The 19,403-nt window shown below is 41.0% G+C and overlaps 1 protein-coding gene across 1 annotated transcript in view; it reads right to left on the bottom strand.

The window, feature by feature from the left end:
* LOC147027501 (triple functional domain protein-like) overlaps positions 1 to 19,403 on the bottom strand; it is a gene marked incomplete at its 3' end in the record, with an annotated part of 489,834 nt that overhangs the window by 233,867 nt on the left and 236,564 nt on the right. Inside the window, exons 33-35 of the mRNA XM_085876518.1 lie at positions 17,329 to 17,468; positions 15,762 to 15,864; positions 61 to 307 (exon numbers count right to left, since the gene is read on the bottom strand). Coding sequence (XP_085732644.1) covers positions 61 to 307; positions 15,762 to 15,864; positions 17,329 to 17,468 — 490 coding nt within the window. The remainder of the gene's footprint in view (positions 1 to 60; positions 308 to 15,761; positions 15,865 to 17,328; positions 17,469 to 19,403) is intronic.

Raw genomic sequence — 19,403 nt, 5'->3', positions numbered from 1 at the left:
GCTGATCCAAACACCTGAAGTTATTTATTAGCCTACAAACCTTTCTTAATCCTCACTCACCCTTGGCTTGTGGTAAGATTCCTTCGATCTCCAAACTGCTGCGAGATCTTGCCATTCCCAAAGTGCTTGCCGGTACGAGGCCTTCGGATGATTGCGGCCCGTCTCCGGAACGAACCAGCCACCAGTCGGCCCGTTCTTTGCTGCGTTCCAACACCTCCAACGTCTCTCCACGATGCACACTGAGCTCACCTGGGCCTGTTCCAATGAAATCCTCTGTGGCTACTGTCTGTTCTCCGCCAGTGGAAAGCTACAAAGATAAAGATCAGGAGTGGTTGGGGGGTCAGTTCCGAAAAAAATGGTACAAGAGCTTATCATGATTGTGTCAAATGGCAGTCTCAGTTTGAAGCAGGTGTTCTCAACGGGAAGTTCAAATTTAGGAGGACAAGTCAAACCTTCTGGGAAGGGATGGAGAAGAGGGTTATGGGCATTCTAATAATGCAGTTAATTTAACAGATATCTTTTTTGTGAATTTCGTTTTATTTTAAATTTAACTATATTTTTTTCTTGAAGTGCATCTATGATCGGCAAATATATATTTACAAATGATGTCTGTTTCAGGCATACTGTACAGCATATTAAATGGAGGGATGGAGGGAAGGGAAGAGATTGAGGAACATCGAGAGAGTTTGAGAGAGATTGAGAGAGAATCAGAGAAATTCCCAAATATAATGCAGTGGGATTTGATGTTGTTGGCACTGCATTGGCAGATCGTCCTCAGTGTATGGTAGTGTTGATGCAATAGCAATGATGGCTTTCAGCTTTGCAAAGTAAGACACCATATGGAGATGAGACATCTCAGAATAACAGGGAAGCGACTTAACTTCCTTCAAGGAAAACTTGAAGCAAGAATCATAAAACAAACAAAAAACAAGTACAATTAGAAAGTACACATCACAAAATGTAAAAACAATCTGCATCTGCTTTGTATTCTAACCAAACCTGACCAAAACAACAGCTAAAAGAAAGAAAAAAAGAAATGTAAAAGTTATTAAATACTATTCTCCACATTTTCACAACGAGCCTCCGCCACGCAATACCTGATCCATGAGAACATATTGGGCCCAATACTTTTTTAAATATGATGCTATATATCGTTTTTGGCCCTTTCTCTCAATGGAGAAGAACCACTTTGACATGAAATAATTCTCGCATCCAGATCCGGATTTGGATCTTCACCAAAATAGAATCAATTCATCCTTGTCACACACCCAATCTGTCCTCCAAGTTTCAACCAAATCCGTCCAAAACCTTGGTTACACACACACACACACACACACACACACACACACACACACACACACACACACACACACACACACACACACACACACACACACACACACACACACACACACACACACACCTCATGAAAAAATTAAGAGACCACTGCAAAATTGTCCGTTTTTCTGGTTTCACTATTTCTAGGTATGTGTTTGAGTAAAATGAACACTTTTTTTTATTCTATAAACTACTGACAACATTTATCTCAAATTCCGAATAAAAATATTGTCCTTTAGAGCATTTATTTGCAGAAAATGACAATTGGTCAAAATAACAACAAAGATTCAGTGTTTTCAGACCTCAAATAATACAAACAAAACAAGTTCATATTCATTTTTAGCTCGCCTGTTCGAAGAACAAAGAGCGACAGCGATACCCCCGGCGTGAGCGTCAGTGTGAAAATGTTTAAGTTTTTGATGCAAGTTATTTTTTCCTTTCTAATGTTTTTATCTACCACACCCGATATATGTGTGTATGTATGTATGTATGTATATATATATATATATATATATATATATATATATATATATATATATATATATATATATATATATATATATATATATATATATATATCAGGGCGTATGATGTGATACCGGTCGTCCGTCCGTCTGTCTGTCTGTCCGTCCGTCCGTTCCTGTCCACACTCTAACTCCCAAAGTTTTCAACTTTCACGTTTCATATTTGGTACATAGGTACAGACTGTGGAGACGGTGTGTCGTGACATACGTTCGTCATCTAAAGTGGTTGCCATGGCAACCAGGATGCTGTTTTCCATCCGTTCCTGTCGCACTCGAACTCCCAAAGTCTTCAACTTTCACCTTTCATATTTAGTACATAGGTACAGACTGTGGAGACGGTGTGTCGAGACATCCGTTCGTCATCGAAAGTGGTTGCCATGGCAACCAGGATGCTGTTTTCCATCCGTTCCTGTCCGCACTCTAACTCCCAAAGTTTTCAACTTTCACGTTTCATATTTGGTGCATAGGTACAGACTGTGGAGACGGTGTGTCGCGACATACATTCGTCATCGAAAGTGGTTGCCATGGCAACCAGGATGCTGTTTTCCATCCGTTCCTGTCCGCACTCTAACTCCCAAAGTTTTCAACTTTCACGTTTCATATTTGGTACAGAGGTACAGACTGTGGAGAGGGTGTGTCGCGACATACATTCGTCATCTTAAGTGGTTGCCATGGCAATCAGGATGCTGTTTTCCATGTAGTAGCACAATTCTCTATATACTTTCTTGTTAGGGCATATATTGTGCTCACTTGTGCTATTGTTACTGATTACAATATACAAATACATATATTGCTTTATAATTATACTCCACTGCAATGCTTTATAAAAAAATATTAATTATTAGACTAGTCTTTTAAAAACGATAAATGTATAAACAGGCGAGCATTGGGTGGCTTTGACGCCAACTCTCTGGTTAAACAACACAATACTAATGTTTTAACTTAGGAAGAGTTCAGAAATCAATATTTTGTGGAATAACCCTGATTTTCAATCACAGCTCTCATGCGTCTTGGCATGCTCTCCACCAGTTTTTCACATTGCTGTTGGGTGACTTTATGCCACTTCTGGCGCAAAAATTCAAGTAGCTCGGCTTTGTTTGATGGCTTGTGACCATCCATCTTCCTCTTGATCACATTCCAGAGGTTTTCAATGGGGTTCAGGTCTGGAGATTGGGCTGGCCATGACAGGGTCTTGATATGATGGTCCTCCATCCACACCTTGATTGACCTGGCTGTGTGGCTTGGAGCATTGTCCTGCTGGAAAAACCAATCCTCAGAGTTGGAGAACATTGTCAGAGCAGAAGGAAGCAAGTGTTCTTCCAGGACAACCTTGTACGTGGCTTGATTCATGAGTCCTTCACAAAGACAAATCTGCCCGATTCCAGCCTTGCTGAAGCACCCCCAAGATCATCACCGATCCTCCACCAAATTTCACAGTGGGTGCGAGACACTGTGGCTTGTAGGCCTCTCCAGGTCTCCGTCTAACCATTAGACGACCAGGTGTTGGGCAAAGCTGAAAATTGGACTCATCAGAGAAGATGACCTTACTCCAGTCCTCCACAGTCCAATCCTTTTGGTCTTTTGCAAACCTCAGCCTGGCTCTTCTTTGCTTCTCATTGAAGGGCTTTTTTCTAGCTTTGCACGACTTCAGCCCTGACCCGAGGAGCCTGTTTCTAACCGTCCTCGCCATGCACTTCACCCCAGCTGCCATTTGCCATTCTTTTTGTAGGTCACTTGATGTCATCCCACTGTTGTTGAGTGACATTTAAATGAGTTGGCAGTCATCCCGGTCATTGGAAAGTCGTTTTCGCCCTCTGCCAGTCGGCGGCTTTGTTGTCCCCAATGTCTGCTGCTTGACCTTGTTCTTATGAACCGCCGTCTTTGAAATTTTAAGGATGGAAGCAACGTGACGCTCACTGCCACTAAACTGCCTCTGCCAGTAAAGCCAGAATTGAATTCTTATTTTCCTCACTCAAAACTTTTCTTTTCAACTCTACCTCACAAAGTAGAATGAGGTGTGCCTGTGTTGGAATTCAACAGACACTGGAATGGAATGGCTGCCATACATGTAGAGATGCTGATTGAAATTATTTTTGGAGTGGTGTCTTATTTTTTTTTCTAGAGCTGTATATATATATATATATATATATATATATATATATATATATATATATATATATATATATATATATATATATATATATATATATATATATATATATATATATATATATATATATATATATATATATATATATATATATATATATATATGAAGAACAGTCTAATCGACACCGATCAACAAAGTTAATTCTGATTGGATGTTCTCTACTGATGCGTCATCACCTCTCAATGGTCTCGGTGGGAGGAGCCAGTTCAGTGCATTGGATAGCTGTCTCCAATTGGAGAGCTGAACACATATTGACTGGACGGAAGGAGGTGAAAATGAAGGAGGTGGTCGTGGTGGGGTGCGGGTGAGACAGAGCCATCATTATTATGATTGTTGAAGGGTTGGGAAAGAGGTGGGAACAGAGGAAAACAGAAAAGTGAGGAGAAATGGAAAAGAGAAGAAGGAGAGGGAGAGGAAGAGAAATTGAATGGGAGTATTGTGTTAGATGTCGATAAGGGGTTTGGGGGAGGAGGAGGGCAATGGAGGAGGGGTATGAGGGGTGAGGTGGGATTGAAAAATTTAATCGGAGCATCATGACATGTGTAAGGAGGGGAGGTGGTGGGAGCAGGGGAGGGGTAAACTGCTATTTATGCAAACACAATATGGAAATGGTTCCTTTCAATAAGCTCTGCAAGTATGTCACAAAACAAGACTTATCCCATATCATACATTAAATGCCTAAAAATGTTTTACTTTTGTCCGACTCACCTCTAAATGCCTTCAGAGCAAAACTTTTTGTTATTGAACTTGTACAACAAAAAAATGCTTCCTCATTCCATCACACCCCATGGGAGCGGAAGAATTTCAACATATACGCCAAAGGTGGGGGCCTCATCAATATATTAATAGCAATAATAAACTACATTGGCTTTATATTTAATTTCACCAGAAAAGAGACCTAATTTTGTTTTTCATTAAATATAACGAATCGTAACTGGTCGAAAGCTTTGCCAATGAAGAATGCAAATGAGAGGATTGCCGACGAACAGCATGCCCCACTCCTCTTAGCACAAAATTTTCGCAGAAAAATCTCGTCTCAGCACAAAACTTGCAAATTATTTTTGTTAACCATAAATTTTGTTGTTGAAAATGAAGGTTCAAAGTCCTGACATTTAGTGTATGTTAAACACATAGCTCAAAATGATAGGGGCAGTAGAGAGAACACATCGTACACCGAGAACAGGCTTCTTTTTTTTTTTCTTTCATTTTCGACATGCCTCATTGCTCACATGCCTCACGTGCAATTCAAATCAGTGACAAACATCAAAGATAACCTCGCACGTTAAGGATACGATCCAGAACGATGTCGAAGTCTTGTAAAGTGCACGTCAGCATGCTATAGGCATGTTCAAACTTGGGCCAAGAAGCAAATGTGCCAAGAAATGTGGGTGTTAACCAGTCACATGGAACAGAAATCGACAAAACGGCCACATTCAAGATGAATCCTGCTATCGGTGACCACGTGCGATCAAATATTTTTTGATGTTCCCGCTTGTGAATAGGATTCTCAGAGACAGGTATGAAACCCAAAAGCACAATCATAGGCCTACTTTGGCAACACTTTTGCCGTGCAAGTTGAGCCAATGTCCAATCAGATTTTGAGTCATATTCCAGAGGTGAGAACACTTTGCCAATGACAGCAATGCGAGTCTACGGTGTCGTCATGAAGCACATTTTTGATGGGCCTGAGACAGGTGGGCGAACAATGTTTTCGGACAAACCTTGTTTTATCCTCAACTTCAGGAATGGTCGGATAAGAGTCTGAGGAGGAAAAGAAAATACCAAACAAGGTTTGGTAGGCATGATGAAATGTCATTAGCTGGAATAATAAGTGGGGGCAAAAAACATGAGATGTCGTAAATTGTCGTCAGCCAATCAATGAGCCATTTAAAAGTTGCTGTGAAGTTCTTTTCCATGATAGAAAACGCCAACTGAGCCATACTTTTGATAACCCTTCACCAATCAATGGTATTCAACCACTTTTATGGCTTATAAGGATTGAGAGAAAAAAAACCAACATATTTTCACATGAAATGTCCTGAAAAGAGTTACTCATTGTTGGCAACCTTCACACCAGCAATGCTGCAAGAGTTTGCAGATGTTTTGAATGATGATTGGTTCCAAATCCCTCAACAAATTTTCAGACCAAGAGACAGGGTTGTACTTTTGTGGCAATATTGTCGTGACTCGGCTGTTGATGTGGGTTTAAGATGAGTTTCAAAGGTGAAGGAAAAAAGCATTAAGCTGAGTAACAAAGGAAGCGATTTCCACGTCAAGAAAGAGAGAAAAGGCAAAAGAAACTCTGAATGAGTTGCAATATATATATATATATATATATATATATATATATATATATATATATATATATATATATATATATATATATATATATATATTGTTACGTTTGAGGGGGGGTATGCATTCAAAGGGTAATTAGGATGCTTAATTAGGTATGCCATGCTGTTCGAGTGTACCAGGATCTCGATGTAATAAGTAGCAATTCAGTCGTGATAAGTTGTCTCGTAAATGTCCATTTCTTCAAGGGGGAAATGATAATTGTCACGTAATTAGATAGGGACACGGGATGGGGTAAGTGTGTCTGCGTAAACCCCTTTTAGTAGTCCCTGGAGGCTTGCCGTGACGTCACAGGACAGTGCTGCAGATGGCTCCGCCCCGTGATCACGATTGGCGGAAGGCGACGGCGCAGGACCAATAAAACGGCTCGATTGGAAGTGACGAGGACGGGAGGATAAAAAGGTTCTGTTCGGGGTCGAAAAGGAAGAAGAAGAAGATCGGCACAGAAAAACTGTTCTGGTGGAGGCTGTTGTGCTGGGAGCGTGCTGTGTTGTTGCGCTGATTCGAGCCTGGTTTTCATCGTGTCTCGAGGCCTTCCTGAGCCTCGTGCCTCACCTTGGTTGGCTCTGGGGTTCTGCTGGCTCGGAGTACGGGGTCGAACGGCGGGCGGACCTGCCTCCCTCTCCTGCTCGCAACTTGGCGCCAGAACTGGTTCCCTGGCGGCTGTGAGCGGACTTGGGCCGACACCAGGAGGTCGACAGTATCACGGTGTCTCCTGCCCCTGACGAGCGCAATGCCAGCTCATCCAGCACCAATCCAGGGATGGTTGCGTCCGCACCACGGGCCAGCTATGTTTTGTGTGTGTGTGTGTGTGTGTGTGTGTGTGTGTGTGTGTGTGTGTGTGTGTGTGTGTGTGTGTGTGTGTGTGTGTGTGTGTGTGTGTGTGTGTGTACCTGGCGCCTTAGAGGGTTTGAGATTTGTATATTCATTGGAATTGTCTGTGTTTTCCCCACGCCCGAACCCACACCACCATCCCGTCGAATCGCCCCGGATCCCTCTTCTTGCCGAGTCTTGTTATTTCTAGTTAGAGGAATAAACGTTATCAACTCAGTGAAAAGCGACTCATGCCACCTTCCTCGTCCCGTTTGCGGTAGAGCGATTAGAACCGCCATCTTTGGGTTGTAGAGGATAAACCGCCTCCATCGTTTCGGCTCATTCTACGTTGGCGGGACTGTTCAAGTCCCGTGAACGTCACAATATATATATATATATATATATATATATATATATATATATATATATATATATATATATATATATATATATCGAAAAATTGTGTCTGTCCGTGCATTCTTCTGTCTCTTGTTAAGCTGCTGATTGTTGGAAAAGCTGCTGATTGGTTATTTCACATTTTCATTTGTCTTTTCTTGATACAATATAGTCAAATTACTTTATTGTCTCTTCCAGTAATCATTAAAATCGACATGAACATATGGATTAAAGTAGATTTACGACAGATCTTCATGGAGGAACATGCAATTTAAAATAGCTACATTACGCCCTCTTTTTAGAGAAATCCAACCTCCACCGCCCGATGTTTCACCACCAGTTTGCGGTGGACAGTTTCATCAGCTCAGAGCTCTGGCTCTGAGTGAAACCAAGACCGCAACACAATTAACCTTTTTAAAGTCCATAAAAGCAATTTTAATTAATAGATCGATTCAAACTTTCTCTGTCACTGAGGACGGATATTTTTGCTTGTTCCTGAATAAATCAGACTCCATTAGAGCTGCAGCCTTTGATAGTGGTCAGCATTTAATTGCATTCAGTATGATACAAAAGGTTCTGTTGGAGTACGAGTTCATGTCAATGTCTTCTTCTATTTATTGACAGACTTCATAACACTAGTTCTCAGCTTTGAGATGCAACAAGACATTGAAAGGCATAGAACTTACAAACAAAATAATTCAGGCTAAAGAAATAATGAGCTTCCAACATTATCGGCCACAAGGATCACTGTGATGCATCTTTCTGACAATGATAATGATAATGAAGATCTAGCATATGGACACAAGCCTTTTTGAAGCGCTTGTGCCCATATGCTCGATCATCATGTTCCCTTACCCACAGTCTGATCAGGAAGATCACTGACTGCCACATTGGCAGCTTTGAAGACTTACATGTTGATACTATAAGAGGCATTCAGAATGTTTCTAGTATGAGCTATTTGACGATATTGTCATGCAAATACATTCGGCAGTTTGCACCACTCTGAGAAGTGCTTTTTTTTAACATGATAGTTCATACGGCCAAATTGGGTTGAGGAGAAGAATGATCTTTTCGTTTCCCAAATATTTGAATTTCATACCATATATACCAATATATACCAATTTACTTGCAGCAAGTAAGGCTATCTTCCCTCCTCCATACATACAGGAAAAAAGTGAAATTTTCAAAGTGTTAAACATCTTTTCCTACTGTTTCGAGAATTATATTGAGTGAACAAAAAAATTGAGGAACGTGCCAAAATGAACCAGCTTCATTGAGCTATATGACTAAATGCATTCACTGCTCGAGCAGATGTGCCCTGTCCCGCAGAGGGACTGCCTATCCATAGCATCGACCAGATCTGTGTCTATATTTTCAGAGGTTTCGTGAGGTGCTCTCCAGGGAATCAAAGCAAATATGGTAAAATAATGGATGTTTAAAAAACAGTGACAGCATTTGCGCAGACCCCAAACCAATATACCACATGACACGTTGTGTCACCACGTGACACCACATGACAGTGCACAGATGAGCAGGCAAATGGTTTATTTCACTGACAATTGAACTTTGCGGTCTCCAGGGTTGTTCTGCATTACGCAGCAACTGTTGTGGATAAAGTCATTATATTTCATTCATTCATTTTATTTCATTCACTGCTGTGTGTGCGGTGAAGACCGGCTTTAAATTTAAAGGGATCCTTTATGGTGTGCAGTGACAGCCTGGCCAACCATTCCTTATCAACCATTGAATTGGAGTGCTTGCATGAGTGCTTAAGCGACTTGCAAGCGCCCATTGTCAATAGCGGTACCGTGCCATGTCCTTCTGAGCGAATCATTCACTCACTGCGGATGCTTTTGCCGTGCCACATCATTCAGAGTGAGTGGTTCCTGCGAAATCACCTTCAGTGAGTGGTTCATTCTCCATCACCCTGAGCCAGTGGTTTGTGCTCCATCACCCTCAGCCATTGGATCATGCTTCGTCACCCTGAGCCAGTGATTCATGCTCCGTCACCCTGAGCCAGTGGTTCGTGTTCCATCACCCTGATTGAGTGGTCCGAGTTCCGTCACGCTGATTGAGTGGTTCGTGCTCCATCACCTGATCGAGTGGTTCATGCTCCGTCACCCTGATCGAGTGGTTCATGCTCCGTCACCCTGATCGAGTGGTTCATGCTCCGTCACCCTGATCGAGTGGTTCGTGTTCCATCACCCTGATCGAGTAGTTCGTGCTCCGTCACCTTGATCGGGTGGTTCGTGCTCCATCACCTTGATCGAGTGGTTTGTGCTCCATCACCCTAATTGAGTGATTCCTGCTCAGTCACCTTGATCGAGTGGTCCGTACTCCATCACCCTCATCGAGTGGTTCATGCTCCCCCATTTCTGAGCGATTTGTTGTGAAATAACATCCAATTTCCAAGCCGTTTGCCATATCAACGTGCTTTCTAAATTACCAAGCCAATTTTTTTTCACCCGTCAAACACAGCTGTTTATCTACATATTACTAAAATTCTCATCTTGTGTGTGTATATATATATATATATATATATATATATATATATATATATATATATATATATATATATATGTTTGTATGTTCCCGAAATACAGCCAAAACGGTACACGACAGTGCAAAATTTTTTGGCACACATGACTCACCATTCTCCTGCAGTGTGCAGTATCAAGTTTCGTTCAAATTGGGCAACGAAAAAAATTATTAAAAATTTAATTCCCGATTCAGTCAAGTCCTCTTCAGGAGAATTTGATCAATGCAAATAACATCAGCGGTATAGTTCGCTGGAGCGCTCTTTTCTTTTTTTTTCTTGAAATGATTTATTTAAAAATTTCAAACATTTAGTGTAGACAAAGAACGATTTATTTTCAAACATAAAATAAACATGGTCATTTTGATCTAATACTTCCGTGTTCATTAATAAATAAAATTGTGTTTCGAAGATCACGCACAATAATTAATTCGACTTTCCTTTCTCCATTTTTTTTTTTTCACATTGACACGCAATATCAAGTTTCGTTAAAAATCAGGAAACGAAAAAAATTATTAAAAACATCAATTCCCGATTCAGTCAAGTACTCTTCGGGAGAATTTGATCAAAGCAAACAACCTCAGCAGTAGAGTTCGCTGGAGCTATTGTTTTTTTTTTTTCTTGAAATGATTTTTTTTTTCAACAACTGTCACAACGGGTTCACTGGTCGTCTAGTAAATAATAATGTTTGTGAACATATCTCTGAAACGTCGATATAAATGCAACATTGTTTTCAGTGAAAGCGACTCAGAGTTTTTGGGTTGTAAACATAAAGTATTGTAGTTGGTAATCACACTGACTCCAACCTGCAAATTCCTGAAAAAATTCCCAGCGTGTGTGTGTGTGTGTGTGTGTGTGTGTGCTTCAAGAAGCATAACATAATATCTCTGTGAACTCCCCTACCCATCTATATATATATATATATATATATATATATATATATATATATATATATATATATATATATATATATATATATATATATCTCTCTCTCTCTCTCTCTCTCTCTCTCTCTCTCTCTCTCTCTCTCTCTCTCTCTCTCTCTCTCTCTCTCTCTCTCTCTCTCTCTCTCTCTCTCTCTCTCTCTCTCTCTCTACACAGTGCAGCACCATCCTTCCAAATCTCCACTCTCACCTCACCTCTCTTTTTGGACATATCCAGACAGTGGTTCTGTCTGGACGGTGGACGGTGTTTGTCTCGAGACGCATCCAGGCGGTATTTATGTCTTGACGGGAGTTTGTCTCCAGACAGGAGTTTATCTCCGGGCTGTGTTTATAGTATGACCGGTAGAAAATGGATTTCAGACATTATTTTGTTTCCATCTTCACTATTATTCTGTGCAGAATTATTTTGATGAAATAGTATGACTCGTAATTAACGCTTAAATGGTATTTGCTAGTCACAAAAGAAAAAACAAACAACGTTTTTGCGAAATCACACAAAAATACCCTTTGAAGTCAAATCGCTTGTTCACTGTTGTGTCCAAATATCAGCTTCCAAGCTCAAAAGGTGCCTGAGATATTGCCCAGATGAGAAAGAAAATAAATAAATAAAAAAATAAATCGATAATAATTGAGGAATTAATCAATTAATTGATTAATCACAAAATAAAAATGTCGTTTATGCCAAAGCACATCTTCACTTTTGTCCCAAAATTTCAGCTTCCTAGCTCAAAGAATGGCTGAGATATCGCCCGGACAAACAAACAAACAAACAAGAAAGAAAACAAACGGAGTAAAAACTGAGTACTCCCTTCCTTCGGCACCCGGCGATGATGTCATGTGTCACCTGTATATGGAATTGGGAAGGAGCGGTGTACAAAAACACATTTTGCCAAAGCACATCTTCACTTTTGTCTCCAAATTGAAGCTTCCGAGATCAAAGGATGGCGAAGATATCCCCTGGACAATGAAACATATAAACAAGAAAACGGAGTGAACACTAAGAACTCTCAATCCTTCGACACCTGGCGATGGCGTCATGCATCGCCTGGATATGGAATTGGGAAGGAGCGGTGTACAATAAAAAACCACTTGCTGGTCATCTAACACTTACTATGCATAGCCCAATAAGGTAATAATTACAATCATAACCATTTTAACCCTGAACTCCTTGGACTTTCGGCTCCCCCACCCTGGTCTCCCTGGAGAAAAATCCGGCCGCTTGGGTATATCGAGGTTTGAATTGCGGCTGGTAAACCGGCCACCAGGGTTCGAAGGGTTAATGGGATTATCATCACCAAAAGAAAATACAAAATCATTTGATGACATACAGGACACAAAATCACCATTTTCTGGACAATATGTAAGGACCCAACTGATTTTATAGATAAAAGTACAAATTATTTTGGTACTTTAATTGTAAACCTCTGAGTTTGATCACCTAGAGTTACGCCTACTTGTCTCTGAGCTGCCAAACCTGGGTTAGAATTGTGGCCCAGCTATAAACTGTCCTCATGATGTCATCAGGCAGAGTGAGGCATCGATGTTTGTGCTGTCCCTTGGATGGAGTTTAAACTGGGCGTCCCATCTGTAGACATTACTTGGTGTTTGTTAGTGATCCCACGGTGTCCTTCACGAAGAGGTGGTGAGCTGTCGCCGGCATCCTGAACAAATTCCAAATTCCTGCTTGAATCTACTTCATCTTGCTGGTTTATGAAAGGCATGGGAAAAATCTTCCTTGGCAGAGCCCATGAGAAGGTGGGAATAATTGTGGACATGAAAGAACAAATTTTAGCTCATTTGTCAGACTTGTGTGAGAAAGGTACTGTCAATATATGCCAGTCAACAGAGTTTTGAAAATAGAGGAGATTGCAATAAGAGTCGTGATGAAGAACCTTAACTTGAAATGGTGGACCCCATGTTAATCCCAGAGGACATGCAGGTGGTAACACTGAACATGATGGCCCTTCAACTGCCTCCAAAAAATTGGGCAGCTGAATTTATACAAGGGAGAACAACCAATGAGGATGGGTGTTCAGTTGGAATGCCTCAAAGAGGCCACCACAGCAGAAAAATTTGATGAGGTCCACAAAAGTTTGATGAATTGTAGAAGATCAACAGTCATACATGATGTAGCTGAGACATTCCACAATAGGTCAGTGCATTCCAACCTCACTAAATAATTTGGCATGAAAAATGTTGCAAAAAGATAAGTGTCGAGAATGCTGACTATTTATCTGAAGGGAGCTCGATTTGACACTTCTCGGGAACCTTTTGAGCAGACTCAAGCAAACCCAAGGAACCTCATGAGGATTATGATGCAGGATGGGTCAAGGATTCACCACCTGGAAGAACACACATTGTCAAACTCGATGGTAATTCAAGAAGGTATCAGCTCAATAGATCATGGCTACTGTTTTCTGGTACAGTGAAGATGTGATCATGACCAACTACTTCTCAAAAGAATAGGCCATCCATGCAGACTATATTACTGATGTGGTGGTTGTGAGAAGCCATCAAGAACACATGCCATGGAAAGTTGAGTCAAGGAGTGCCACTTCTCAAGGACAAATGCCTCATTCCACTTATTCTTGTCACCTTGCCCAGAACGGAGGAACACAGTGACCAACTGTTACTATGACCCAGTTACCCACCCAATCTATTCACCAGATTTTGTTCCAACAAACTTCTACCTGTTCATCAAGTTGAAGGAAAAGCTTTTGATGATGATGACAATTATAACTATGATGCTGACGACGAGGTGTGATCACAGAGATTGAGTAGTTTCTGGGTGAGCAGCTAATTTTACAAGATGGGCAGAGCTCATCTGCAGAAGCATTGGCCCAAGTGCATTGAAATCAAGCGGCACGACGTTGAAAAAAAAAACACATTTGAAAACAAAATATGTTGTTTTCTGTCAGGCCATTAACTCTCTAAGCACCCCTTGCGTAAGTCCCAAGAGTCGCAATGTTATACTTTATCGGTAGATGCATCATCAATCGTTAACTGGAATAGAAAATAAATTATTAGTTTATCATGAACAATGATCGAAGCCTCCAAGAAGAGCTTGTCTGTTAATCGAGTAATCGAGTGTAAAAGAGAAAGACACTTGGAAATATCAGTTGTACTTTAACATGAAATACCAAAGGACAGCATTGGATGAAATCGACAGGACATTGATTGAGGTATGCTAACCGATGGTGGTCAGCATACCTCAATCAATGCCGAGGTGATTTCAACCATTGTTTCACCTGTCTGTTAACCATTCCATTGTTTTATCGGTCAGGTGCAGATTTACACCAGCCTTCATGAGCAAGAGTGGTTCTTCATTCTACAAAGACAATAGTTTCAAATGAACAAATCAACACAGTGTACAGGATTTGACCCTGGGACCCCAGCATCAAGAGCTGCGTGCTCAGATGGAAACACCCAACAAACCTACCCAAAACACGTGATTTTCACGACAACATCAGTGGACTTTTTCCTTAAACACAAGGACAGAAAAATAGCCCACATTATTTAATATAAAACAAGACTTTTTGCTAAAAATAATAACTTAATACAACTTTTCTTCATTCGAAAAAGCCATGACCGATTTAACAAAAACTTAGCTTTTGGCAAACTTTTGTTGCTCTGAAGTTGCAGCAAATGTCAACAACAAGTAGTCTCATAGAAAGGATAACAAAAACAATGAGAAAGGCACTCAGTAAATGGTGCACATACATCCACCAGGTCAACAGTTTGTTTTGATTCCTACTGATAGGCCTCGTCTGCATCCGGACCTTCACAACAATCAAATCAATTCGTCCTCATCACAAACACACACGACCTGTCCACCAAGTTTTGTCGACATCCGTCCATTACTTTTTGAGATATTGTGCTATATAGTTTTTCGGCCAATCACTCAATGGTGAAGAATCACTTTAAAAAAATCCTCGTTTCTCGATGCAGATCTTCACCAAAATCGAATCAATTCGTCCTTGCCACGCACCCAAACCTGTCCACGAAGATTCGTCTAAATCGGTCCACAACTTTTTGAGATATCTTGCTATATAGTATCAGTTTAGCCCGATCTGTCAATGGTGAAGAATCACTGAAAAAATCCTCGTTTCTGGATCCAAATCTCCAAAAAATCTAAGCAATTCGTTCTTTTCACACACTTAACTTGTCCACCAAGTTTCGGCTGAATCCGTTCGTAACTTTATGAGATATGCTGCTCACAAACAGACAAAAACAAACAGACAAACAGGGAAGAAAACATAACTTCCGTCCACCTCCGGTGGTGGAGGCAAAAGTCGGAACAAAATAATCATTTGCGTAACTTAAGCAGATGCCATGGGATGAAATTATAAAAGGAATTAAAAAAAAAAAAACAAAGAATTTTACAAATTAATGTCTCTTTCTATTCTTAAGAAGATGTACAATATTAAACTGTGACAATCAAGGTCGTCAAGTGTAAACAGAGAACACATCACCTACAATCACATTTGCACTAATTTAACAAATCAGATCTTTAAGAGAAATTGAAAGTGACTTCCTCTCCCCTTTTGTTAAAAAGACTGCCTTGTCATGAAGTTGTGAATTGGAAACAGTTTGGCCTCCCCCACCCACCAAAGAAACATTTTTACATTCAACTGAAAAATTATAATTAAACAACTGTGTGGGAATTGCAAGGAACATCACTATACCCGGTCACTGTCCACCGTGATTTGGGACATGCGGGATGCAAGCGACACAGTGTCTGGCTGACTGCTGCTGTCTCCGAGGCTGTCCATGTCCTCCCCTCCATCCCTGTCAAGGAAATGTTAAAACGCATCGATGTAATCGCTCACTGTGAACAAACTGCTTCGTGATGGATGTGTGCTGCCAATATGCAAACTTGGCACAGACGCCCAACAGCCATCAACGATATTCAAGAGTATCACAGCCACCAAATCTGTTCATCCAATCCTCATGAATTCAAGGAAAGATTGTAATATTTTCTTTAATTCATTCCCATGAATGTATGGAGTAAAATCTGAAAAAGTGACATGGTAAAGTTTTCAGGGTATCGTTTGGGAGACTACATGCTGAATAATTGGCATGACACAAATGTCTTTCATCTCTATAATTTCTCTGCAGTTTTCATGGTTCATGGAAGAGATTTCACACACACACACACACACACACACACACACACACACACACACACACACACACACACACACACACACACACACACACACACACACACACACACACACACACACACACACACACACACACACACACACACACACACACACACGCAGTGACAACAGTACATGACATTAAAAAATGTGTGGCATGCATAATTTGCGTGCACACACATTGTCTAATGTCTAGTAAACGTGAAATACGCCAAGTATACCGTTTATTCCTGATACGTGAAACACCCTGCAACCCGTGCATACAGAAAACAGATTTTTTTTTGGAAGACCGGCCACATTTTCCATAAAATTATCATGCAACTTTGATTGAGAAAAAAAAATCTCCATGGGGAGGTGCTCCTATGTTGAAAGTTTTTTTTTGTCAATCGCTTAAGAGGTTGTAGAGAAAACAAATTTATAGGTGAATAAAGGTGAAAAAAATGAGGGCAGAAAAAAAAAAGAAGGTTGCGTAACACAAAATATGGTCAAGGATTGTTGTGGATGCATATAACTTGTAATGAATGTTAGAGTAAGTCTTTGGAAGCAAAATTAGCAACGACCAGGATTTGGGGGTATTGGTCCTCCTGGATCCCTGACGTGCCGTATGTATTGGCCTGAGGAAGCTCACTGGGGAGCGGGTGAAACGTCGCCTGAGACAGGGTCTGCTCTTTCTTATTACCTAAATAAGCAGAGTAGACATAGTTGACTTTTTTGGGTTGGGAGAGCCTTTCTTCTTAAAAATAATTAAAAATAATATTCTTAAATGTTGTGCATGTTACATATATTTTGGCATCTTCGTAAAAGCTCCACCAAAATACCCACAATAATATGCCAGGCAACAGCAATCAAATAATACAGGCAGACATGCTGGGAGTAGGATCACATAGCCCATGAATCTGCAATACACACACACACACACACACACACACACACACACACACACACACACACACACACACACACACACACACACACACACACACACACACACACACACACACACACACACACACACACACACACACACACACACACACACACACTAAACATTATCACAGGCCAAATTCTCATCAAAATGAACTCTCACCTGCTTCCCCTCTGTTTCTGTTCAGGAACTTTAGGGGGCTGGATGGGTTCTTTTAGATTTCCTTTCAAGTGAATGGTTCTTTCCTGAATGGCTCCATGTATGTTTTTAATCCACTCCTGCTTCATGTCCAGAGAAGATGCCTGTTGAACATATGGAGGTTAGAGAGTCCTGGACTTATCACCCCAAAAATGGCACGTAAGTAGTTTAGGACTTTGGTGAACTCGATCATATTTTGGAATGAAAAAAAAAAACCCAAAAAGGGCACTGCAAAAGAGAAAACAAAAAAGTGACGAATACAGAGAAACGGACCATTGACAGTCATGTGTGAGTAGAGGAGGATAAAAAATAAAAAGAGGGTGAGGGGAGAAAATAAAATAGAATAAAAAGAGTACATCTCCAGAGGTCAGCAATGGAGACCACCGCTACGTTAAGGTCGTGTGCAGTGGGCATATGTGTATTTATTCATCGACTTCTTAATATCCAAAAACATGGCTCACAGAAGAGCTGGAAGGTAAGATGAATGACGGAAGAAAGGCAAGGTATAACAAATGTCACAAAAGGTTGACAGAAAAATCAAGGAAATGATTGATGAAAGAAAAAAGGAAAGGAGCCGAATGAAGGAAGACACCAAGCTGTGAGTAAGACAACTTGGACATGTTAAAAAAAAACCCAGAAAATCACAGAGAGCGATGGAGATTGACCTTTACATAACGTCGGATCACAGAGGGTAAAAATAGTACAGAGACATGAGATGGTGATGTACCGCCAAAAGGAAGCCTTGGATCGAAGAGGGGGATTGCACCACATCAGGAAGATGGCTCCACAAGCAAAACAAAATAGGAACACAGGAGTGGTTGGTGAGCAGCAAGTTTAGATTTAAGGAGATTAACAAGGAGGTTTCTGGAAGTGCACATACAACCTTGAGGAACTGGGATGGAGGTTTGGGGTGGACGAGGAGAATGGAATAAGGACTGCAGAAAATATAGACACCAGTCTGTGACGGGAGAGCAGCATGCCTTGAGCTTCAGCTTCTTTGTGGGAGAGACCGTTGATGCTGAAAGCATCCAGGAGAGAGAAGTGAGAAAAGCATGGCTACCACCCTTAGGAGCGAGTATTCCATTTAGCGAAGGACAAAGGCCTTGGGGGCAGTGAGGTGTTTACCGAGGAAGAAATTGGTGCCATGAGGATGCATAATCTGTGGTATGCCTTGAAGGCCAGGTTGGGTATATGGCCAGTCGAGGAAAGGTCATAGCTGAGGGTGGTACAGACAAATTCAAGAGATTGAACCTCTACCAATGATCGAATATGGGTTCACGAGACAATCCTTTTGAGAGACAGGGTGAGTGCATGAGATTTTCTCAAACTGAATGACATATTCCATCTGTCAGACATACAGTTGATCCTTTCCTGGTCATAAGAGAGCAGAAAAGTAACTGCTGTCTTCCTGTCATAGTGATGGGTACAGTCGATCAAACAGTGGGGTCGTCTGCAAAGTGGGCTATCCTGAGCATCAGAGAGGTCATTTGCACACATGAAGAACAAGACTGGGCCCAATATGCTGCCTTGTGCTTCCACTGAAACAGGAGATCACAGTATTCCAATGAGGGGAGGAAGTCAGCAGGCTAGGAATGAAGGTTGCCTTGGATATCACAGGTAATAATATTGTTGCAGTTATGAAAAAGACCTCCATGTATTCAGAGACACGTCGGGTTTTCGAAAGACAGCTATTTCTTTCGTTTGTACTTACATAGATTTCCTACCCATTGTTTGGAAGGATTTTGGGAGGGAGATGTGTTGTAAGTTAGCATGTTCATTTTCGGAGTAACTTTCACCCAACTTTCAAACTTTTAGTCCAACAATCCATCTCTCAATCCTTCTTTAATCCCTCAGTCTATCAATCCATCTTTTGACCTTTCTTTAACTCCAGCTACCCATCCTTCACCAGTCACTCACCCTTTGCCTCTTAAACCCCCAAACCCCCATGGGAAACTTCCCTCGCTTTACCTGAATCCACCCTTTTGTTCCTACATCTCAAACCCCCACCCTCATCCTTTCGCCTCAAAACCCCCACTTTA

The sequence above is a fragment of the Eptatretus burgeri genome, chromosome 4 (assembly GCF_056783735.1).
Source record: "Eptatretus burgeri isolate ZD-2024b chromosome 4, Ebu_testis_v1, whole genome shotgun sequence".
Taxonomy (NCBI): domain Eukaryota; kingdom Metazoa; phylum Chordata; class Myxini; order Myxiniformes; family Myxinidae; genus Eptatretus; species Eptatretus burgeri.
Note: the sequence above shows the minus strand (reverse complement) of the source record. Positions and strands in the feature narration are given on the sequence as shown.